The following is a 25,312-nucleotide window of genomic DNA, read 5'->3' on the forward strand; positions in this document are numbered from 1 at the left end:
TTGAGTTGATTCTCTAGGATTCTTTAAGTATATCATCATATCATATGCAAAGAGTGATAGTTTTGTTTCCTCCTTGCCTATTCTAATTCCTTTAATTCCTTTTTCTTCTCTGATTGCTAAGGCTAACATTTCTAGTACATTATTAAATAATAGAGGTGATAATGGACACCCCTGTTTCACCCCTGATCTTATTGGGAAGGCCTCTAACTTATCTCCATTACATATAATGCTTGCTAATGGTTTTAGGTAGATACTGCTTATTATTCTAAGGAAAGCTCCACCTATTCCTAAACTCTCTAGTGTTTTTATTAGGAATGGATGTTGCACTTTGTCAAAAGCTTTCTCTGCATCTATTGAGATAATCATATGATTTTGGTTAGTTTTCTTATTGATATGGTTGATTGTGTTGATAGTTTTCCTAATATTGAACTGGCCCTGCATTCCTGGTATAAATCCCACCTGGTCATAGTGTATTATCCTGGTGATCACTTGCTGTAATCTCCTTGCTAATATCTTATTTAAGATTTTAGCATCAATATTCATTAGGGAAATTGGTCTATAATTTTCTTTCCCTGTTTTGGCTCTGCCTGGTTTTGATATGACCACCATATTTGTGTCATAAAATGAATTTGGTAGAACTCCTTCTTTGCCTATTTTTCCAAATAATTTTTATAATATTGGAATTGATTGTTCTTTAAATGTTTGGTAGAATTCACCTCTAAACCCATCTGGCCCTGGGGATTTTTTCTTAAGGAGTTCATTAATGGCTTGTTCAATTTCTTTTTCTAATATGGGCTTATTTAAGTAGTATATTTCCTCTTCAGTTAACCTGGGTAGTTTGTATTTTTGTAAATATTTATCCATTTCATTTAGATTGTTAAATTTATTGGCATATAGTTGGTCAAAATAGTTCCTAATTATTGCTTTAATTTCTACTTCCTTGGTGGTAACATCACTCTTTTCATTTTTGATACTGGTAATTTGGTTTTCTTCTTTCTTTTTTTTAAATCAAATTAACCAGTGGTTTATCTATTTTATTGGTTTTTTCATAGAACCAGCTCTTTGTTTTATTGATTAATTCTATAGTTTTCTTGCTTTCAATTTTATTAATTTCTCCTTTAATTTTCAGGATTTCCAATTTAGTATTTAATTGGGGATTTCTAATTTGTTCTTTTTCTAGCTTTTTAAGTTACATGCCCAATTCATTGTTCTCCTCTTTCTCTTTTTTATTCATGTAAGCAGTTAGAGCTATAAATTTTCCCCTAAGCACAGCTTTGGCTTCATCCCATAGATTTTGGTATGTTGTCTCATTATTGTCATTCTCTTGGATAAAGTTATTGATTGTTTCTATGATTTGTTGTTTGACCCACTCATTCTTTTTTTGTTTTTATTTTTTGCTGGGAAATGAGGGTTAAGTGACTTGCCCAGGGTCACACAGCTAGTTAGTGTCAAGTGTCTGAGGCCGGATTTGAACTCAGGTCCTCCTGAATCCAGGGCCGGTGGTTATCCACTGCACCACCCAGCTGCCCCCCCCCCACTCATTCTTTATAATGAAATAATTTAGTTTCCAATTGATCTTCCGTCTACCTTTCCATGGCTCTTTATTACATGTAATTTTTATTGCATCATGATCTGAGAAGGATGCATTTACTATTTCTGCCTTTCTACATTTGACTATGATGTTTTTGTGCCCTAATACATGGTCAGTTTTTTAAAATGTGCCATGTACTGCTGAGACAAAGGTATATTGCTTTCTATCTCCATTCAGTTTTCTCCAGACATCTATCCTGTCTAACTTTTCTAGTATTCTATTCACCTCTTTCACTTCTTTCTTATTTATTTTGTGGCTAGATTTATCTAATTCTGAGAGGGGAAGATTCAGATACCCCACTAGTATAGTGTTACTGTCCATTTGCTCTTGTAACTCATTTAATTTCTCCTCTAAGAATTTGGATGCTATACCACTTGGTGCATACATATTTAATATTGATATTACTTCATTATCTATAGTACCTTTTAACAAGATGTAATTTCCTTCCTTATCTCTTTTAATTAGATCTATTTTTGCCTTTGCTTTGTCTGAGATAAGGATTGCTACCGCTGCTTTTTTTTACTTTAGCTGATGCACAATATATTCTGCTCCAGTCTTTTACCTTTACTCAGTGTGTATCTCTCTGCTTCAAATGTGTTTCTTGTAAACAGCATATTGTAGGATTCTGGTTTTTAATCCACTCTGCAATTCACTTCTGTTTTATGGGAGAGTTCATCCCATTCACATTCACAGTTAAATTTATTAACTGTTTATTTCCCTCCATCTTCTTTTCTCCTTTGTACTCTTTTTTCCCCTTCTTTCCCCCTATTCTACTTGACCAGTGTTTTGCTTCTGACCAGTGCGTCCCTCAATCTGTCCTCCCTTTTATCAGCTGCCCTTCTTTTTCTTGCCCCTTTCCCCCCCCACTTGTGCCCTCCCTTATATCAATACCATCCTTTTCCCCCTTCCCCTTTTGTTTCTTTAAAGAGTAAGCTAAGTTTCTTTATACAAATGGGAGTGTATTTTATTCCCTCCCTGAACCAAGTCTGATGAGAGGAAGGTTGCAACAATGCCCACCCCTCCCTTCTTTCCCTCTGTTGTAATGGGTTCTTTTTGTGCCTCTTCCTTTGATATAATTAACCCCATTCCACCTCTCCCTTCCTCTCCTCCCCCTAGTCTTCTTTTATTTTGTCCCTTAAGTTTCTTTATATTATCACATCAAAGGTGATTTAATAACAATACCTTTACAGAAATACAGATCCCAAGAGTTAAAAGTATTTTCCTCCCTCATATGGACTTAAGCAGTTTAACATCACAGAACAACCCTTTTCTCCCCCTTGTTTACCTCTTTATATTTCTCTAGAGTCTTATATTTGGAGATCAAATTTTCTGTTCATTTCTGTTCTTTTTCTCAGGAAGCCTTGAAAACCTCCTAGTGCATTGAATGTCCATCTTTTCCTCTGAAAGAGAATACTCAGTTTTGCTGGGTAGTTGATCCTGGGTTGTAATCCAAGCTCCTTTGCCTTCCTGTATATCATATTCCAAGCCCTGCAATCCTTTAATGTTGAAGCTGCCAGGTCCTGTGCAATCCTGACTGTGACTCCATGGTATTTAAATGGTTTCTTTCTGGCTGCTTGGAGTATTTTCTCCTTCACCTGATAATTCTGGAGTTTGGATACTATATTCCTTGAAGTGTTCCTTTTGGGGTCTCTTTCAGGAGGTGTTCGGTGGATTCTTTCAATGACGATTTTATCCTCTGATTCTACAATTTCAAGGCAGTTCTCCATAATAATTCCCTGGGATATACTGTCTAGACTCTTTTCTTGATCATGGCTTTCAGGTAGTCCAATAATTCTCAGATTATCTCTCCTGGACCTATTTTCCAGGTCAGTTGTTTTTCCAATGAGGTATTTCACATTTTCTCCTATTTTTTTAGTCTTTTGATTCTGCTCATCAGATTCTTATTGTCTCATGGAATTATCCACTTCCATTTGCTCAATTTTAATTTTTAAGGCCTTATTTTCCACAGTAAGCTTTTGCACTTCTTTTTCTGTTTGGCTAATTTTTTCTCTCATTTGGCCAATTTTATTTTTTAAGGAATTGTTTTCCTCAGTCATTTTTTTGTGCTTCTTTTTGCAATGTAACTCTCATTTCTCTTATTTCTTTTTCCATTTTTTCTTCTACCTCTCTTATTTGATTTTTAAAAGCCTTTTGGAGCTCTTCAAAGATGGCTTTTTGGTCTTGAGACAAGATAATCTTCCCTTTTGAGTCTTCACTTGTGGGTGTTTTGACTAACTCATCTGTGTTTGAATTTTGGTCTTCCCTTTCACCATAGAAGTTGTCAATGGTAAGGTTCTTTTTTTGTTTCTTGCTCATGTTGTAGGCTATTTTTAAACTTATCAAGTTGAAGTCTGCTCCTGGGGCACAGGCTTCATGCTTGCAAGCTTCTTACTGCTCTCAGTTGCCCCACTCTCAGCTGCCCAAATGTCACCTGCCCCTCTCTCGGCTGCCTCACTCTCTGCTGTCCCACTCTCAGCTGTGTCAAGTTACAACAGTTTTGAGCTGCCACTGAGTGGAGCTTTGCTGAGGTGATCTGCCAGCTGAGACGAGTGGTGCTAATCCACACTGAGCAGAGCTTTGCTGAGGTGATCTGCCTGCTGAGACTAGTGGTGCTAAGCCACAGTGAGCGGAGCTTTCCTGAGGTGAGCTGCCCTCCCCTTTTACCCCAGGTGAGACAGACCTTTGCTGAAGTCTTCTAAATTTTCTCACATAGCATGTTTTTTGTTTCTCTTTTTGTAGGTTCTGTAGTTCCACAATCTGTTTAGAGGCTTGGTTTAATGTTGTTTTTGAGGAAAATGCGGGAAAGCTCAGGAATGTTCCTAGCATCTCTCTGCCATCTTGGCTCTGCCCCCATAAGTCTTATCCTGCTCTCTAGTGTTTTTGAGGGGAGTGAATGCTATATTTTCTCAAAAACTTTTTCTGCACCTATTGAGATAATCATATAATTTCTGTTATTCTGCTATTGATATATCAATTATGTTGATAGTTTTCCTAATATCGAACCAACCCTGCATTTCTGGCATAAATCCCACCTGGTCATAGTGTATGATCCTTGTGATATACTGTGGTAATCTCCTTGCTAATATTTTAGATTTCTGCATCAGTATTCATTAGGGAAATTGGTATATAGTTTGCTTTCTCTGTTTTAGCTTTTCCTGGTTTAGATATCAGCCCCATAGATGTATTGTAAAAGGAATTTGGTGGGACTCTTTCTTTACCTATTTTTTTCCAAATAGTTTATATAGTATTGAATTAATTGTTGTTTAAATGTTTGGTAGACAACATATACAAAAATATTTTCGTAGCTCTTTCCTAGAACAAATAATTGGAAATTGAGGGGACATTTATCAATTAGGGAATGGCTGAACAAATTGTAGTATGTGATTATGAGGGAATAATATTGTGCAATAAGAAAGGATGAGGAGAATGCCCTCAGAAAAACCTTGAAAGACTTACATGAGCTAATACAAACTGAAATGTACTGTGTACAAAGTAACAGCAAATTTGTAAAATGATCAGCTGTGAATGACTCATTTATTCTCAGAAATACAATCATACAACTCAAGTCTGAAGAATTTAGGATGAAAAATGCTATCCATACCTAGAGAAATAACTGATAATGTCTGACTACAGATTGAAGAATAATGTTTTTTACTTTATTTTTTTGAGTGTTTTTGTCTGTTTTCTTTCATATAGAAAAGTTTTGCATAACTACACTTGTGTAATATATTGAGTTGCTTACCTTATCAAAGAGTGGGGGTAGAGAGGGAGAAGGGAGAGAATTTGGGACACAAAGTTTTAAAAATAGATGTTAAAATTGTTTTTACTTATAACTGGGGGAAAACAAAATGCTAAAGAATTCATTTAAAAAATGTTTGGTAGAATTCACTTGTGAACCCACCTAGCCCTGGAGATTTTTTCCTTAGGGGGTTAATTGATAGCTTGTTCAATTTCTTTTTCAAAGATGGAAGTATTTAAATATTCTATTTCATCTTCTGTTGAGCTCAGTGATTTATATTTTTGTAAATATTCATCAATTTCACTTATATTGTCAGATTTTTAGTATATAATTGGGCAAAATATTTCCTCTTCCTTGGTGGTAAACTTACCCTTTTCATTTTTGATACTGGAAATATATATTTTTCTTTTCAAATAAAATTAAACAATGGTTTAACTATCTTATTTGGAATTTTTTCCATAAAATTAGCTCCTAGTTTTATTCATTAGCTCAATAGTTTTCTTTCAATTTTATTAATCTCACTTTTGGTTTTAGGATTTCCAGTTTGGTGCTTAATTGGGGATTTTTAATTTGTTCTTTTTCTAGTTTCTTTTCTAGTTCCATGTCCAACTCATTGACCTGCTCTTTTTCTATTTTATTGATCTAAGAATTTAAATCGATACATTTCCCCTAAGCACTACTTTAGCTACATCCTATAAATTTTGGTATACTGTCTCACTGTTGTCATTCTCTTTAATGAAATTATTAATTATTTCTGTGATTTATTCTTGACCCACTTGTTCTTTAGGATTAGATTATTTTCAATTAATTTTTTATCTATCTTTCTACTCCTCTTTATTGAATGTAATACCAGTGGCCATTCTTAAGAAGAAGGGTTGATCCTTTTTCTTCATATTAGGAAATCGTATCTTCCCTCACACTAGAAAAAAGTTTAACTTAAAGCTTTTTATGCAACAGAGTTATATTTTTAAAAGGTACATTTAATAAAGTTCAATATTTAATAGAGTTCAAAATTAATTGGATTTATTTTTAAAATATTGTTAACAATGACTTAAAATAATTAAACTGCTTCATTACTTCTTTGAGTGAAAAATAGAGATTATCTTAGTGAAGTGGAATTGAGTAAAATAGGTTTTTAAAAAATTATCTTGTTTTTATTAGTCCTGTTTTTTGGGGCAGTTTCTTTGTGTCCATAAAAAGATACCACATTTCCCTTTGCAAATGAACTATCCTATTTCAAGTATACTGGATTTTTATATGATGAATTTTCAAGTGCACATGAATTTTATATATACGTATATACATATATGTATGTATGCATATATATTAGTATGCATGTGTGAAGAAACTATGATATGTGATTGTGGTTACAAAAAATGTGAAAACATGGTGCCTGCCTTCAAAGGGGCTCACATTCTAAAGGAGAAAACCACATGCAAATAGCTTTGTACATACAAGATATATACACTGTAAATGGGATATCATCTTAGAAGGAAGGGACTAGGACTGTATGCAGGGGTGAAGGGAACTGGGAAAACTTCTCCTAGGAAATGGACTTTGAGTTAAGTTGTAAGAGAAACTAAGAAAAGTAGGAGTCAGAGATGAGTAGGGCAAACATTACAGGCAGCTATAAGTCAGATAAAGTGAAATAAAATCACAAAATGTTTTTTTTTTGTCATATTGATTAAAGTGATTTGTGACCCATCAAATAAAATCATTGTTTTATTAACTCATTAATTAATTATTAGAAGGATGAAAATTGAAATCTATCAAACTATATTGACATTATTTAGATATTGCTTAGCTCTTGATATCTGGAACCTAATGCTTTATATAAAGATAAGGAGAAGCAAATTATAGGTATGTGCATTAGTGTGTGTGTGTGTGTGTGTGTGTGTGTGTGTGTATGTGTATGTAGAATTTAACCTATCATCCATATATTTCCAAATATAAGTCCCTACCACTCATCCACTGGAATGCCATCAAATATATCCTAATTAAGTTCTTTTATCCAACTATGAAGAAATCTGTAGATAACCCTTACTTCCTCATGAGTGTCAGTCCTGTAGATAATTTGCCCATTCTTTTTCCTTTTGTTTCCACTGAACTCAAACTAAACTTTTCTTGTCCTTTTTATCTTCTCCTAAATCTCTTCCATTCTTGTTTATCATATTTCCCAACACATTATGTACTTTCATATCAGGCATGTTTTCATCTCTTGAACGCGATCTCTTCCCAAAAGTCAGATGGACTGGTGAAAAGATGGTAAAATTAGCAAAAATGACAGAGAAAAAGTGCTTATCTCTCCTTCCCCTTGAAAATGTAAACTTAGAAAGTGTAGGAATTATACATGTCTTGTATTCAATCTGGACAGGGCAGTAAAATTTAAATAGTACTACTTAAATGTATAATGATCACCAATCCATGATGATATATGGTGATTTGCAGAATCACAATCTTAGTGAAATGCCAGAAGATAATTTGTGAAATTCAATAAATGTTCAGGTATAGTTCTAGAACAAACCCCTAATTTAAGATAAATTTCCCCACTAAAAATTGCATTGAAAAGAAGGTAGACATTAATGATGAATGAATACAATGAACAGCATTACAATTGCCTTTTATTATTACAGGAAATAATGATTTCACTTTAATATACTTTTAGCAAGCATTGAGAGTTAGCAGAACATCTTCTCTTACTGTTTCTTTGCTACAGAATTTGTACCTGTGGAAAAAAATGGACTATTAACTATAATTATCTTATTACATTTATATATATATACATATATTTAGAGCTATCTTATAGTATTTTATCTCTCTCCTAAGCATTTATATTTTTACTTTAGTAATTTGAGGAAGTTATATTCCCCTTAGTAGCCTGTAAGCCCCTTTATCGAATTAAAACTGGAAGAGCCACTAGGTTATAAGCCAAGTTGAGGTTAGAGATTATACCTGGGAAGGTGCCTTGTACCTAATAAGTGTTTAATAAACGCTTGCTTGATTGGATTGAATCTATTCTAACCTTCTCATTTTACTACTACTACTACTACTACTACTACTACTACTCCTACTATTACTACTACTACTACAACTATCTAACATTTATGTAGTACTTACTATGTTCCAGGCACTGTGCTAAGCATTTAAAAAGTATTTGATCCTCACAACAATCTTGGGAAGTAGGTGACTGTTTATTATCCTCACTGTACAGATGAGGAGGTTAAGGAACTTGCCTAGAATCACACAGCTAGTAAGTATATGAGGCCATATTTGCTCTCATGTCTTCCTAACTCCAGGCACGATGCTCTCTCCACTGTTTTACCTAGCTTCCTCTCATAAGTAACATAAACCTCAGAGATTCAGTAACTCCTTTAAGGTCACACATAAAGCAAAGATTTTGAATCCCTCAAAGCATTTAATTGGGAGCCTTGATTATAGTAGGTACTAAATAAATGTGTGGGTTTTTTATGGTATCTCAAAGTATAAATATAGATGATTGGGTTTGCTCAAATTGCAAACTTCCCTTATACATCATCTAAGGAGAAAGTAAAATAACAGAGAAGAGGAGTTCCTCGATCAAAGTCACTGTTGTGAGAAGGGGGAGAGGGTATTGGATTTTTTACAAGACTTGATTTTTAAGTTTTGTCTCGTGTCCAACTTCAACAAGTACAATGGTCAGAAGACTGGGAATGGACTTGGTCTATATATTTTAAAATATTACCAACCATTTAATATGGCATTTCAGAAACTAATTTGGCCACAACACCAAAAGTTTTAAAAGATATTGACAGAACCCATAATCAATCAATCAAAAAATCATGCATCTATTTAGCACCTAATGTATACCAGGCACTATGCTAGGTGCTGGTGGAGGAAATCTAGGGGTATGGAATGCCTCCAGAATAAAGGAATGCCAAGGAAATTTTAAAGAAAAAGTGAAAACAAACTTACTTTTGCATGGAAAAAATTCCTCAGGTAATATATATTTTGATATATAATTTTAAATTGATGTTGTAGAGAGGAAAATATTGCTAACCTCAAAATGTTCCCATAGAACCCTTGTGAATATTGGGTGCTGCACACCAGTGGAATACCATTTAGGAAGCATTTTAGCACAGTACTGCATATTCCCTGAAGCTCCTGCTCAGCAATTTAATATTTAAACAAGCATTTTAAAAACACCTATTATGCACTTTATGCAAAGCCCTATACTGAATAATGGGGATACAAAGATAAGAAAAAAATCTTCAAGAACTTTTTGTTCATCCTTGTATTCCCTTCTAGTACTTTATCCAGCATTTGATGGGCACTCAGTAAATATTTGCTAAATGTTAAATGTAAAGGCTAAAATTCTAACTATACTGTCTAAAATATCTAATGAGTGGTCACCAATAAATTATAAACTTTAGCAAGAGTTAGACTTTTAAGCATTTATTAAGGAGAATAAGAATTTGGTAAAGAGAGAGAGAGGCCTACATTCATCTATCTATCAAAGGGAAAGCGCATTTCTAGCTCCGCTCTCTGCCAGAGTCCTCAGGAAAGAGAGTGAGTCAGAGCGCCAGACTCCCCCTTCTTCCTCCCACAAGCAAACGTTAATTCCTGATGCCAAAGAAAAGACCCATGGTCTTGCCCTCAGAGACCTTCACCTCATGGCGGAACTTTTCTACAGTAAGTCTCTAGCAGATGGCGTCATTCCAATCATTACATAAATAAACATATGAAACAATATAAGAAACCAGCCCAGAGTAAAATATTATTTTCCTCCTGTTGCTTTTTATGTTTAGCTTTTCTTATAATTTAGCTCAATAGTAGTACTTGAACTATACTAGACATTTCCTAAAACACATAGAATAGGATTATATTGGCCCAGAAAGGATGAAGAAATTAATACATGACCATTGAATTATTTTCCTTATTAGTAACCAGTCAAATACCACACAACATTTATTCAATCATGGTCATATTACAATAACAACATTAATGAATTACAACCAAACTCTAAAATAACATAGCACAATTGTACTATAATATTATTCAGTCCAAAGTCCACTTAATAGTATTTACAACATTGTTCTATGGAACAATTCCCTTAAATTTGTTTTCTTAAAACCAATTAACTGCTTACTACTTGTATGGTATTTGGAAAGTTCATCTGAGCCTCAGCTTTCTCATCTACACAATGAGGGATGTGGATTGCATGATTTCTAAGATCCTGTCTCTCTCACTTTTAATTCTGTGATTCTATACTCCTTTGAACTACATTACATAAAGACATACTTGAATCAAGAGAATTAAACTATAGTAGAATCTCAGAATCTAACTCTGACCTTTCAATGGACTTCGATTAGATAATACAATACCAATCAACTCATCTTTGAAAGTTCAGTTTTCCTAAAATAACCTATCGTCTCATGAAATATTTTACATATAAGCTAAAGGCAATATGGGAAGGCTACTGAAACAAGTCTATAACAAATTAGATTTTCTGGCTGAGCATATTACAGATATTCCTCTCCACTGCTTCACATGTATTTTGGTTTACAATAAAAGTACTTACATTTCTCCATCTGAAGTTTCTACGGTGATTGTTGATGCTCCTACTCTGGGCAGAGTTGGATTGATCACATTATTGTCCCAAAGAAATTTAACTTTCTCAAGTGTTCCAATATAGACATCTGAATCAAACTCATTAGAATGAGTAGAACCTGGTTTCAGAGATCCCCTTGGAACAGAAGTATAGAACAAATTCAAATACAGGAATCACTACATATATCTGTATGTATATGATCTATATATGCATGATACATATTTTGCTGATTAAATTGTATTTCCAGTGTATCAAAGTAAAAAAGGTGCACAAGCATAGTTCTAATTTAGTGCCCCAATGCATCATAGTATTTTAACATGTTTTGGTCACAACTTGCTCCTACAATTTAATAAATGATGACCTCATTAGATCTCTGTCCTCCATCTGCCGTGTTGGCAGCATAATTGTTTACTAATTATAAATTAAGCACCTGGCAACAAGAACAAAAAAAATCTTTTCATGAAATAAAATGATTGATTTGCCTGGTAAATAGCGATGCACCAAAATTAGAAACCAAATTCTAAAATCAATTTCAGTGTACAAAATTCAAAAGGAAGTCTTGTGATTAACTTCATAAAATGTACATATTAGTAAGTAAATCAATTTTTACAGCAATGAAAATATAAACTAAACTATAATTTGAGTAAAATACATTTATATGGAGTAATAATTCCAACATTTAAGATATATGATAATATTGAACTCACTTGAAAATGTCATATTGCTTGCTATTGCCATTACTTCCAAACAAAGAAACTACTACTCTTCCAGAAACCCTTGTTCCAGACAATGTAACAGATACCTTATACCTCCAACCTATAGAGAAAGGTAGAAAAAGGAATGTGAAGAAATAAATATATTATATATATATTTCAGTGAAACCATAAATTTAGATGGCACTTATGTACAATATGTGATAATTTAATTATATTATGCATGGTGTTTATTGGATACAAAGTTTTAAGTAATTCCTTTATTTGCAAATGTTTGCTTCTTACTAATAAAATTAATTCAAACTAAAATCAGTGAGCTTTTCTAAGAAATCTAGACATTGACTATTTCTTTATAATATTGTCAGCTTCTGTTTAGCAATCCTTTTCTGTTAAAGAACTTTTTTACAAGCTTGCTTAGGACTCATAATTTTTTTATATTACCCAATTTTTATGCAACTGTAAATATTAAAGTTAGAAGAAATCTTAGTGAACTTCTGGTCTAGCCCAGTCATTTTTATAGATAGCACCTTACATTGTTATGTAAATGTGGATATCGCAAATAAACCTTTTATTTATTTCTGCATATTTATGACTTGACTTGGGATTTCTGCATTCTTAAAATAGCATTTCTTTTTAAATAGTCTATAATTGATATTTTCATTAATCTGTCTTCTAACTCAACCTGCACATTTTTTTTTCAAAATTTGTGAATTTTAAATTGAAAAAGTTATTTTGTTTATGGTTATTTCACTTACTTAGAACTCAGTATCATGCTTGAAAGCTTATGAAATGCTTTCCCCAACAACAAAAAACTGAAATAACATTATGGTTCTCATATTATATATAAGAAAGTCATGGTTTTGAAATCATACATGATTTGATGAAGGTCTCATATTAATATAAGCAGCTGGAATTGAACTTGGCTTTGTATTGTGACTCTAAGTCCAGTACTCTTTCAACTAATAATATTATTTTAATATCATAAATTCAGGGCTGGACAGGATGTTAGAGCCAATCTGGTCTAACACTCTCATTTTTCAGATAAGGAAACTAAAGGTCAAAGAGATTAAGGAGTTTATCCAGGTACACAGCTAGGACGGATCAGAAGTGGGATTTGAACCTAGGTCTTCCTCACTCCAAGTTCCTCATTCTACATAATACTCTTCCCTGCTATCTCAACATGGCTTGTCTACAAAACATTGCAATTCTGCTAGGTTAGTGTGGAGGCAAAATTGTGAAGTAAAGGTGTCTTCAACATCTTTAGCTTCTTGATCCTATATCCTTTCCTCTCTTCTTTCATTTCCTGGCCAGAGAACATAGAAATGATGTTACATTCCATTATATGAAGCTATTCTCAGATGCTTTATATACTTTCAGGTTTGAATAATGTGTCATTAAACCTTATAGAAGTCATCTTTCAGCAGTTGGATAAGCAGCTTTTAAAAAATTGTCCAAACTGTTGTTTTTTAATACAAAAGAAAACATACCTTTATGTTTAAGGACCTGGAGGGGATGTACCAATGCAGCAACTATAGAATATAGGAAATTTCTTCTGTGAAACCTCTGGATATTTTGTAATCTATTTCAAGAAGCATCTGAAACCAGAGGTCAATTTCTACATTCATCACATTTAACAGTGGAACCATGCTGTGATGTCATCAAGATTTCTCAGGCCAGGGAAAATCTACTACCTCCCCTAAATGAGCCATTGGTATCCAATAGTCCTCTCCTAAATATGGTCTTTCCATTCCTTTTCCTGTAGATACTAGAGGAAATCTTTTCAACAAACAATAACAATTTCATAGCACTTTGAAAATGAGGGAAGTCAAATGGAAACTTACGAGCAAAATCATTGCTGTCCCCAGTGTTGAGATAAAAGACCTGTCCTACTGCCTTTGTTTTACCAGCAAATCTGTCAGCATAGTGGCCCATTTGTGGACATCCTTCAGAAGGACAAGGGAAGCACTTGTTCTGATGAAAATAGATAAATGGTTAATGAGAACTTTATCTTTGGCTGGGCAAAGCCAAGATGGCAGAGAGAAGCCAGGAAGTTGCCTGAGCTCTCCCAAGTTTCCCTCAGAAACAACAGTAAATCAAGATTTAAAATGGATTCTGGAGCTACAGAACCTACAAAAAGACAGAGAGACAATCTTCCAATGTGAGATAATTTAGAAGACTCCAGAGGACTTCACTTGGGTAAAAGGGGAGTGCAGTGCAGCTCAGCTCAGAGGGAGTCTGGGCAAGCCAGCAGGGGGCTCTTGGCCACAGCACAGATCAGCAGCTGAGGCCCCTTGGAATTGGCTCAGCAGGCTAGTGGCACAGGAGGCCACTTGTGAGATTCACCAGCCCTGGGTTGAGAGGGCAAACTGCAAGCTAGAGAACTACCCACAGGACAAGTGCCACCAGGCTAAGCCATTTCAGCACAGGAAGCAAGCCTGGGGCAGTGAGGAATCCACAAGCTAGAGAGGCCTCAGAGCAGAAAACCTGTAACCAGGACCCTATTCCTCAACACAAGAATCTTCCAACAGTGGTCTCTGTGCTCCAGGAATATACCTCAACTTCAAAAGTAAAAAAAAAATAGGCTAAAATATGAGTAAGAAACAGAAAAAGACCCTTACCATTGAGAGCTTCTATGGTAACAGGAAGACCAAAACATAAACTCAGATGAGGACACTGCTGTCAAAATGCCCACATGTGAAGCCTCAAGGGGGAAGATGAATTGGTCTCAAGACCAAAAAACCTTCTTGGAAGAGCTCAAAAAGGATTTTTTTTTGTGGGGTAATGGGGGTTAAGTGACTTGCCCAGGGTCACACAGCTAGTAAGTGTCAAGTGTCTGAGGCCGGATTTGAACTCAGGTACTCCTGAATGCAGGGCCGGTGCTTTTATCCACTGTGCCACCTACCTGTCCCCCCAAAAAGGATTTTAAAAATCAAATAAGAGAGGTAGAAGAAAAAATAGGAAAAGAAATGAGAGAAATGAGAGTTACACAAGAAAATTATGAAAAAAGAGTCAACATCTTAGAAATGGAAGCACAAAAAAATGACTGAAGAAAACAATTCCTTAAAAATATAATTGGCCAAATAGGAGGGGATTGGCCAAATGGAAAAGGAGGTGCAAAAGCTTACAGAAGGAAATAATGCTTTAAAAATTAGAATTGGGCAGTTGGAAGCTAATGACTTCATGAGACCATTATCTTTTCAGTTTTTACCTTCTTATCCTCAACCCATCAATTCAAATAGCTAAATTCAAATATCTAAAGTGCAAATACAATTCCATCATCTATATAACATCTCAGAAAAAAATCTTAGATCTAAAAATATATGGAAGACTTATCCTATCCTCCAGATTAAGTCTGTATAATATAATAAATGCTTATTGACCTGGTAGCTTAAATTGAATGATGAAAGCAGTTTTCAATAAACTTGAACTGAGTGTTAGGTTATGCTAACAAAGGAATGTGGAATTATGACCTTCCCTTCCCACACCCAATAATCAAAGATGGCATTTATATAGCACATAAAGTTTGCAAAGCGCTTTATGCCTATTATTTCCTTTGGTCCTCACAACACAACCTGTATAGTAGGTGCTATTATTATGTCCATTTTACAGATAAGGAAATGGAGACTGAGAGAGATTAAATTAGTTGCCCAGAGGTCACATCACTAGTAGTTTTCTGAGGTGGAATTGGAACTTGGGTGTTTCTGACACTGAGTCTAGTGCTGCATCTACTATGACATAACTACCAACTAGAAGTTGACATTTTTTTTCCTTGTTAAGAGACATTCATCATTGATTATTTGGGGAATGAACATTTATATGAACTAAAGAAAGGTTAATTTTTATGAGTAATTGGGTAAACTTGATCAACATTTGGGATTCAAGATCTCAACACAATAATGGTGCATTAGATCTCTGAGGAAACCCGTTTTCCCTTTATAAGAAATCTAAAGCTTTGTTTCCAGTATAGCGAAACACTAGACAAAACAGTCTCAGTATATTTAGATAATCCACATTTTTGGAAAACTTCCTGATTTTAATTACATTTTCCAACTTGGCAGCAGATTGACATTAGCTCAAATTTTCATATTCTAAGTCTTCTTTGCAAAAATGGCTTCCAAAGAAAGTTCCCAAAATGAAGCTAAATGAAACAAACACTTAATCAGTGCCTATAGATGAAGGGAAGTATGAGGTAATCATTAGGGTAATTTGAACCAAAATGAAAATTTCCATATTTCTCCTGAAAAATGCTAATGGTCATCATGTGATTAAAATTGTGTTTATGTAACTTAAAGTAGAAACACCATGTAGCTGCATCAATTCAACACAGAGTGTGTGTAGAAAATAGTAAAAGAAATCAATAAATCCTAGAGTTAAAGGATCTTAAAGAAATCTGGCCCAGTTTCCTCATGTTCCAGGTAAAGAAATTGGAACCATAGAAATAATACTCTTCGTCCCATAGTTTCACTCAGCTCATCTAATCTGTTATTCAGTGATCTTTCCACTGCATTCCCATGTTATGAGTTACTCTACAGAAATGTGGGGGGATGGGACACTTGGCAATACTCCATCAACTGAGAACTGAGGAGAAGAGGAGAAACAGGAGACACTTGATAGATATCTCAAGGACTGTTAAGAAAAGGGATCAGATATGTTCTCTTAGGTGCCAGGGGACAGAACTGGGAATTATGGGTAGAAGAGGAAAGAGGCTTCATGTCAGGAGAAAAAAGTCACAAACAATTAGAGCTACCCAAAAATGCAATGGGCTATTGATGAATCCCCCTCAATGGAGGGCTTTAACAGTCCCTGGATGGTCACTTATTATGCATGTTGAAATAAGGATTGCTTTCTGGAATAGTTGGCTTCTAATGCTCCTTGTTCCCTCCAGGTCTTTGTTTCTGAATACAGAAATACTTTTCTTTTCCTGGGCCTTAATCTGTGATTTCAAGTATAAGGAAGCTTGTGGTAAGGAAACCCCTCTACCAATTCATATCAGTACCTTTCCAGAGCACTGAGAAGTTAAGTTACCTTCCAAAGTGTGTGCCAGAGGCAGGAATGGAACCCACATTTTGTGGTCTTGGAACTCAAGTTCTCTATATAGCATGCTATACTGACTCTCATGGTAAGCAATGACTTACCGCCTCAAAAACTTTGTAGGAATCACAAGGAAATCCAGAAAAGCCATTTGGGTTGAGGATGCTATCTGAATAATACTTATAACTTCGCAGATGATTACATGCCACAAAATCACGAGTTCCTGTGAAATTAGATGGAATCACAGAAGAGACATTGTATTATGTTTTTCTGATACAAAATTATTTTTGGAAATTTATGACATTTAAATAAGTCATAGACTTCATAGATTGTGGTCAAAGTTTAAGTATTTATCACACTTTAAAAAAAGCATAATTTATGTACACAGTAATAGCAACATTGTACAATGATCAGCTGTGATAGACAGCTCTTCTCAGAAATACAATGATCCAAGACAATTCCAAAGAATTCATGATGGAAAATGTTCTCCACATAAAAAAAACCAGAACTGTGGAATCTGAATGCAGATTGAACCAAACCATTTCTACTTCTTTTTGTTTTGTTTTTCTTTTTTTGAGGTTTTCCCCTTTTGTTCTGATTCATCTTTCACAACATCACTAATGTGGAAATATGTGTAATGTGAATGTATAGATATACACATGCACATGCACATGCATGCACATATACATATGTAACCTATATCATATTGTTTTCTGTCTTGGAGAAGGCTGAGGGAAAGTAGAAAGGAAGTTAGAAAAAGTTGGGACTCAAAATCTTATAAAAACAAATATTGAAAACTACCTTTACATGCAACTGGAAAAAGTAAAATACTAGTAAGATTTTTTAAATCATAATTTATATTTTGTGATATACTCAGGTATCACTAATACTCTCAGACCAGCCCTGTCATTTCATCAATATTGGGAACTCTTGGGGAGAGATTTTCTCTACCCATGGAGTTTGGCACATTCTCTTCACCTTTGAGAGAAAACTGGGCTACCAAGAAGTTCAGTGCTTTGCTTAGCATTATACAACTAGTATGTGCCAGAGGGAGGATTAAACTGAGGTCTCGCTAACTCTAAGATCAGCTCTCCATCCACTGGACCCCCCTGGCTATCAAACAGTGGTTACCGAAATGGGGCCAAATATACATTAGAGTGGAAAGTTTATTTTGAGGCATAATTAATATATTTGGGTGTATGCAGTTTATTAAAGGACAAACTGAACTGACTCAATGAAAATCTTTCACAAATTAATTTCCTTTCATAACTACCTACCCACCTCTAAGAGGGAGATGGCATATAACAGTGGATTACTATGGAACAGATTGTAAAATCCATAGTTTTTTAAAAGCATAAGGCAAGGTGTTGGCAACACATCTTGGCAAGTTGGGCAAGATGGTGGTATGCATTTTACTGGTAACCCTGGTTATATGCTGAATGGATTTACCTTCCCAGATTCCATTTATATCTACAATCTGTGAAATCATATTCTTCTCACATCCAGGCATATGTTCTCCTCCATTTGGGAAGAAATCAAGGTGTCCCACAATTTGACTCGTTCCAAAGCCTAAGACATTTTAAACAAGTGTTAAGTGGGTTTGAATGCATTGCCCCAAACTTAATTATGACTGGTTATAATTGCAAGATTTGAGTGGGAAAGCTCACCCATATTAGGAATGATAGGAGCAATATCTGTGTGAATGACATCAACAAATTTGGCATCACTGGCATCCAATCGGACTTCTTCGGGAGTACCTTCAAAGCAAGGCTCAGCAGGATCCAACCCTGGAAGAAATATGGCTATATTTTTGTTCTATTCTTATATCATAGAACATGAGATATTATCAAATGACATGATGTATAGAAAGCTAACTTCCAAGCCAGGAAGACCTGGGCTCTCTTCCTCCCTTTGATGTCTGTTCTATTACACTGGATATGTGATCTTGAGCAAGTAATTTAACCTCTCACTGTATTAAGCAATTCTCTAAGACTATAAATTGCAGAGACAGTGTGAACCTGAACTGGTACAGGCACTTCCACATCCAAGAATTCTTTATCAATGAAACAACAGTTCTAGGCTTTACCCCCAAGACATGCTATAGAAAATATCTATACATATATGCATTGTAATTTGTTGTATCATATAATAATATAATACTTCACAATTAAGTAGTGCTTAAGGGTATATTTCCCTCATAGCATTCCTTTAAGATAGGTAATTTGAGTAACTATTATCTCCATTCTAAAGATGAGGAAACTGAGGCTAAGAAGGTCAAGTGATTTGTCCAAAGGTCTTACATATGTATGTATAAAGATAATTATGGGGAAAGATAGTTTGAATTTGTTATTATTTTTAGAATGTCCTTGATTCCTTTGTTGCCATCTATGTTATAAAAGGAATTTTCTTAGTTTCACAAAATTTATTTTTAGCTTTCAATTCATAGAGGTCAGGGATAACTATTTTTAGAATTGACAATCACTTGAATATCACCAAGGTGGTATTAATCCTGAGGGAAATAGAAGGATGGGGTGCTTTTAGCCTGTTATAAAAAGTTAAAACTTTACGGATACTTTCTCTCCTTTCTAGGCAGTCAAAATACAAATTAAAAATGCAGGTTATTCAGAAAATCCTTAACGTTTTGCCGGTAAGTCTGACGAAGCAATGACATCAGTGATGAATAGAAGGAAGAGATAAAAGTCTTAAATGACTTTTTAATCAATGTTCCCTGAAATTTATCCCAGGACAGGAAATGTAGTCAGATACAGGTTCTCTTCCAGCAAAATACCCAATTTTTTATGCATGTTACCTATGTGATGCTTGTAAGCAGGCAAAATGAAATAACATTGTGATATTTTACATAACAATTAAAAGACCACCAAGTTCCCATCATGTTCATCCTCATGTCTTAACTATATCATGACAATGTTAACACTGTGTTGCTGGTTTCATCATATTCATCTTACCAGTGATTCGTCCAATGAGGCCGTTTGACCTTCTCCCAGCCTCTCCAGCAGCATGGGATCCCAGACTGTGGCCAATGATATGGACATCATCAAGAGAGTATTCAAACTTGTTCTGATGAGAGAAAAGGTCTTCAGAAAGGGCTGGGTTGATATTAGTGATATGCCCATGACACACTCCTTGATAGTTTTTATTAAGAGTTGATTCTCACTTCTCCTCAACAAAGAAATTATTATATTTCTAACTTTTCAAGGAAGGGAATATATTAAAGTGTCATGATTTATGGCTTTTATTCTATCCTTACTTTTTGTCTTTAGCATTCTGTCTTTAAGAGTTTTGGGTCATGTTTTTGAAAAGGGGAAGACTTTGATACTAAACTCACCATGTAGAATTGTCAACAGCTTGCCAAAGCAAAGATTTGGGCTAAGAAGCAACAGGGAAGCAATTAGCTAGCCATCCACAGTTTGAGTCTAAGATATTTCTCATGTCTTTTGTTGAAAAGGAATACAGATCATAACATCATAGATTTGGTGGTGAAAGGGCCCTTGGATGTAATGCAGCCCAACCAATTCCATATTAAGAAATGGAGACCCAGAAAATTGACTAGCCCAAGGTCACAAAAGGTACTTAATTAGTGGAGCTAGGATTTGAACCCAGGTCTTCAGACCCAAAATCAAGCATTATTTTCATTGTACTCCACTGCTTTCCAGCATTTCCTAAAAGCAGATATTAACACTTTTACAAATAATTGCACCCTAGATAACTATCTAGGCAATGTCCTTTAAAAAAAAAAAACTAGCAAAATTCAGTCAACCAACAGGTGAAAATCAGCTGTAGGCAGTGGCAGGGGTGGGAGTTTGTGGGGAGTCAAATCAACTATTTTTTTTCCCTTAAAACTGAACAAATAAGGCAATTTAGTCAAAATAAAAAATTAGGTTCATGTTAATAATAACAATAATATTTATGTAGTCCTTTATATTTTGCAAACATTTTACAAACATTCTCATTTTAGCCTCACAACAACCCAGGGAAGTAGGTGCTATTATTATCCCCCTTTACAGATGAGGAAACTGAGGCAGAGAAAAAATCAAGTGACTTGCCCAGCGTCACACAGCCAATAAATGTCTGAGGCCAGATTTGAACTCAAATTTCTAGACACAAGGTCTAGCACTATATCCACCGAACTGCCTTCCTCTTTGTTTGCAGACAAAAGTCCAAATGCATCCACATTACTGTTCCCTTCTGGTCAACCAACATAAACTAAAACCTCTGTATAGAAAGATTCATGGTGATCTTTAGCAATTGTATGAGCACAGCTTTCAGAGGACAATAGCTTGAGAGTATGAAATAGGATAAAGACATCTAGTTACCTTAAGGGCATCCACAAGATAGGCTACTTCAGCCCCTACCACTCGAATATTGTGTGAGGCTTGAGTATATTCAGTTCGTGAACCCTTTCTCCAGTCCACACAGATGCAGTTTACCTCTTCCACTTGAAAGAAATTCTAGAACAAATACAAACAAATACAACATATATAGTTAAATCATCAAGGGAATGTTAGAAGGCCCAATTTTTTAGATGTTTTTTGTTAATCACTAAGTAGCATAATGATATTTTCCAAATGGTCTAGTCAAAATCTTAAAAGCTATCATACCCTGCACATGTTCGACAGCCAGTTTTCTTCACCTTTGTCTATGAAGCCATGAATAATAAATCGAGTTTTTCTATTTTTGTTGAAATTAGAGCTTTCAATAGTTTCTAAATCTTCTGTAGAAATTACCTGTGTTAAGAAAGAAAAATTGCATATCAACCCATTCCATTTTCTTAAGTATGATCCTTTCTACATGAGGGGAAAAGCTTTGAGAATGGGGTCTTTCCATAGCTGCACTCATCCTATCTCAAATCATAGCCTACTTGGTAAATACATAGGAAATGCAGTGTGAAACATGTTATAATAATGATAGTGAAAGCACTTTGAATGTGCAAAAGTATGACCTGGAAGAAGGAGGTCCTTATCTGTTATGTTAAAAGCAATTATTCATGGTTTATATATGAAATATAGATCTTCAATTTGTTTGCACACAATTGTTTGCATGCTGTTTTCCTCATTAGACTGTGAACACTTTGAGAGCAGTCCTTGGCACTTGGTAGAGTGCTTGACACAGAGTACATGTCTAATAAATTCTTGTTGACATAACTTGCCTTGACATAAGACAAACAGTGACTCCTTGGAAAAGTCACAGTGAAGGAAAACTCGGTCTTGTTTTTTGAAAGTCCTCAAATACTAAAGGTGCCTTTTCTTCTGTATGTTCAGTGAGGAACTAGGAAATGTAGGCAGCCTATTATTTCCTCTAAATAATATGCATAAGTCCTAAATCTTACAATAATAGCAGGACTTACTTGATAGTTGTTTGGGTTTTCATTAGTATACAGAAGAAAACGAGTACCGACATCTTCTGGAGACCAGGGAAGCAACTTAATGGGTCTTTGTATAATGCCAGTCCATGGTTTGTCATCTGTGAAGCATCCGAGTCTTGGAAAGCAAATTTCTTTTCCTATGATCACCCAAAAAGGAAGACCTCAGTACTAAGATAAATTAGAGGGCAGTTTTAATGAGCTCTCTGCTACACAGAAGGAGGACTTATTAAAATAATGTTTTAGATTTTACTTCCCTCTCCTCAAAATCTCTAAATGTTTATATTACATTCATTTATTTCCTAATAGCTAAAGGCTCCGTACTTAAAATATTAAAGTGCCTACTTTCTCTTATTGCCCCTGTAAGACCTCCCCCCAACATTTCTGTGCTGGATCCAGAGGCAATAGAATCTGTGGAAAGCATACCTTATACAATAAATCAACAGACATGTATTAAGCACCTAGTATGTGACAGGCACTGTGCTAAGTACTGCTAAGATCACCTTAGCACTAGATGTGGTGGCCCACAGCATAGTCCCTGCTACCAGGGAGGCTAAATTTGAAGGGCCTCTTGAGCTCAGGAGTTCTCAACTGCAATGTGCTCAGACTGGCCTCTGTATGTTGAGTACTTGAGAGCAGGGGGCTACCAAGTTGTCTAGGGAGGGATTGAAATGACCCAGGTCAGAAACTGAATAGATCAAAATTTCAAGTGGTGATTAGATGAAGACAGTGAATATCCCCTCTTCTTCCAGCCTGGGAGACATAGGGAGACCCAGTCTCAAAAAAAGTACATCTTAAATAAAGATAGAATGGTGCAGTAGAATAAACTTTGTTCCTGTAGTTTAAAGAAGTAGATTTGAATTCCAGTCCTGCCAACTTGCTTTAAAAACATAAGGTAATATATAAATGTGATTTGTATTTTATTACCAGCTTTACAACTATGAACAAGTCATAGGATCTCTGAACTTTAGTTTCCTTATTGCAAAATGGGGATGAGAGTAATACATAATAGGGTTGTTGGGGGATCAAGTAAGATAATATATATTTCCAGTTGCCTATAGCAACTGTTAGAGCTGTCCCTTAAATTCAACATGCCCTAAACTGAACTCACCCCTTTTCCCCAAAAACCTTTCCTTCTTTTAACTTGTCAGTTTGGTAGCACCATCTTTCCAGTCTCTGAAGCTGGAAAACTCAGTCATTTTGGATTTTTGTTTCTTCTCCACAGTAAACCAATAGCCAAGTCCTTTCTATTTGACCCCTATAACATCTCTCACCTCCTGCCTTTCATTTCTGCTACCCCTACAATCTCCCTATATTAAATTTTTCATCACTTCTCAGTTGGACAATAGCAATACCTTCTAATGGGTTTTTCTGCCTCCACTCTGTTCTCTTTGTTATAATCTTGATAATGTAATCTTTCAAATATAAATCTTATCAAACAGCATCAGTGACTCCCCACTGTCTAATGGATAGAGTATAAGGTTCTTTTCTTGACTTTAAAAGCTCTACACAATCCAATTCCACCCTACCTTTATAGCCTTATCTCTTTGTGATAAATATCAATCCCTTTCATATATTCATAGTCAAACTAGACTATTAACCATTCCTCACTATCATCCGGGCTACACCATGTACAGTCAGGAGTATAGTAAATAGAAGACTGGACTTGGAGTCAGAAAGACTCAGACAGTTTGAGCTGTGTGATCTTGCAAAGTAATTTAAGTTCCCTGGGCCTCATTCAGGAAACTGTAAAATGAGAGTATTGGACTAGATGAAGTATGAAGTCCCTTCTAATTCTAGATCTAGTATCCTTTGCTCATGGTTCCCCATTTCTCCCCATCTCCTTTTCTTCAGGGCCCAATGTAGGTGATACTTCCCAATAATGTCTTCCCTAATTCTGCTAGCTGAAAGTGATTTTCCCGCCTTCAAAGTCCTCCTATCACTTTACTTGGATCTCTCCTTTGCACTTAGCCTATTCTACCTTACAAAATAGCTATTTCTGTACATGCTTCCTCTTCTTCATTCCATTCTAAATCCTTAGGGGAATGAACTATATTTTCTTTCCTCTTTGTATATACAATTCCTGGTACATAGTTGATATTCATTATATATCTGTTGAATTGTGCTGAACAGCAGAGCACTGTGCAATTGTAAACCAATGTGTTCTTCCAGTCTGATATGAGGGACAGAGATGCTCCCAGCTCTCATTGGTATTGAACATTCACTTGAGAGCTGAAATTTTATGTAAGACCCAAAAGACTTTCATTGGTTTCACCCAACCAAATCTTTGGCCCAAGAGACATGCAAGATTGAGGAGATGCAAGCTCAGCCTATGAGCTAACGCAGTTCTAAGGTTACCACCATCCTGGGCTGAAACATTACAATATCAGTTGATTCCCCCAAAGAAAAAAATATTCAATGTTGGCAAAGTTACCAGAGCTTAAACTATCACATGGGATGTTTATTTTTGGCTATCCTGTGATTCCATGGGTGTAGGGAACTCATTGAGAAGAAATCCCTCAATAATACAGATCAATCCCTGCTCTGCAACTCAGTCTTAGATAATTCCCCAGAGCACATAGAAATTAAGTTGATTGTCCAGGATCCATGCAGTCAGTATATGCCAGGGATGAGACATCAACCCAGGCTCTCCTGATGCAGAGGCTGCCTTTCTATCTATTACATCAGACTGTCTCTACACAGGAATTAATTCTGAACCATTTCACAGACTGAGACACCCAAGGGACTTACATGTCCCCAAACTGACATTTCTTACCTGCCACTGTGCCCAACAGCAGCAAGCTTGTCCAAATCAGCAGCATCTAAAGAAAACCAAATACATGGTTAAGTCTTGGTAGAAAAATATAATATGGATTTTAATGATTCATGATGACTTGATTTTCTTTCAATAACTATTTTGTTTTGTTTTGAATAATGTATATAATAAAGCAACCCTGAAAAATTTCCCTCACTCACCTTGGAAGCTCAGTTAAGACTCATGCACCATACCAAACTGCCTATAAATATCCTTTTATTACAAAATCTTATCTTCTTCTGGCATTGCCATGGGAAAGGGGCACAAAAAACTGCCAAGTGTATATTTCTAATTTTAATCACAGATAAAACAAGATAGTGGATAAATTTTCCATAGTAATTATAGGTAGGCAAAGAACATGGGTAAGTGTAAACCAGTCTTTGCTATTCTGATTAGTAGTTGCTCAGATTCAACAAACATTCAACAAATTCAACAAACTTAGAGTTCATGGAGTGG

At 35.3% G+C, this 25,312-nt stretch overlaps 1 protein-coding gene across 1 annotated transcript; it reads right to left on the bottom strand.

The window, feature by feature from the left end:
- Positions 1-7,933: 7,933 nt before the first annotated feature.
- On the bottom strand, positions 7,934-25,040 carry LOC122738112 (pancreatic triacylglycerol lipase-like). The gene is made up of 13 exons (XM_043980173.1): positions 25,018-25,040; positions 24,818-24,863; positions 22,027-22,181; positions 21,281-21,406; positions 20,996-21,130; positions 19,628-19,739; positions 18,329-18,448; positions 18,111-18,230; positions 16,766-16,884; positions 13,472-13,601; positions 11,625-11,733; positions 10,888-11,052; positions 7,934-8,055 (listed from the first exon to the last, which is right to left on the bottom strand). The coding sequence occupies exons 2-13, from the start codon at positions 24,861-24,863 to the stop codon at positions 7,992-7,994; spliced, it is 1,401 nt and encodes a 466-aa protein (XP_043836108.1). The 5' UTR covers positions 25,018-25,040; the 3' UTR covers positions 7,934-7,991.
- Positions 25,041-25,312: the final 272 nt, after the last annotated feature.

This window comes from Dromiciops gliroides, chromosome 2, assembly GCF_019393635.1.
Source record: "Dromiciops gliroides isolate mDroGli1 chromosome 2, mDroGli1.pri, whole genome shotgun sequence".
NCBI lineage: Eukaryota > Metazoa > Chordata > Mammalia > Microbiotheria > Microbiotheriidae > Dromiciops > Dromiciops gliroides.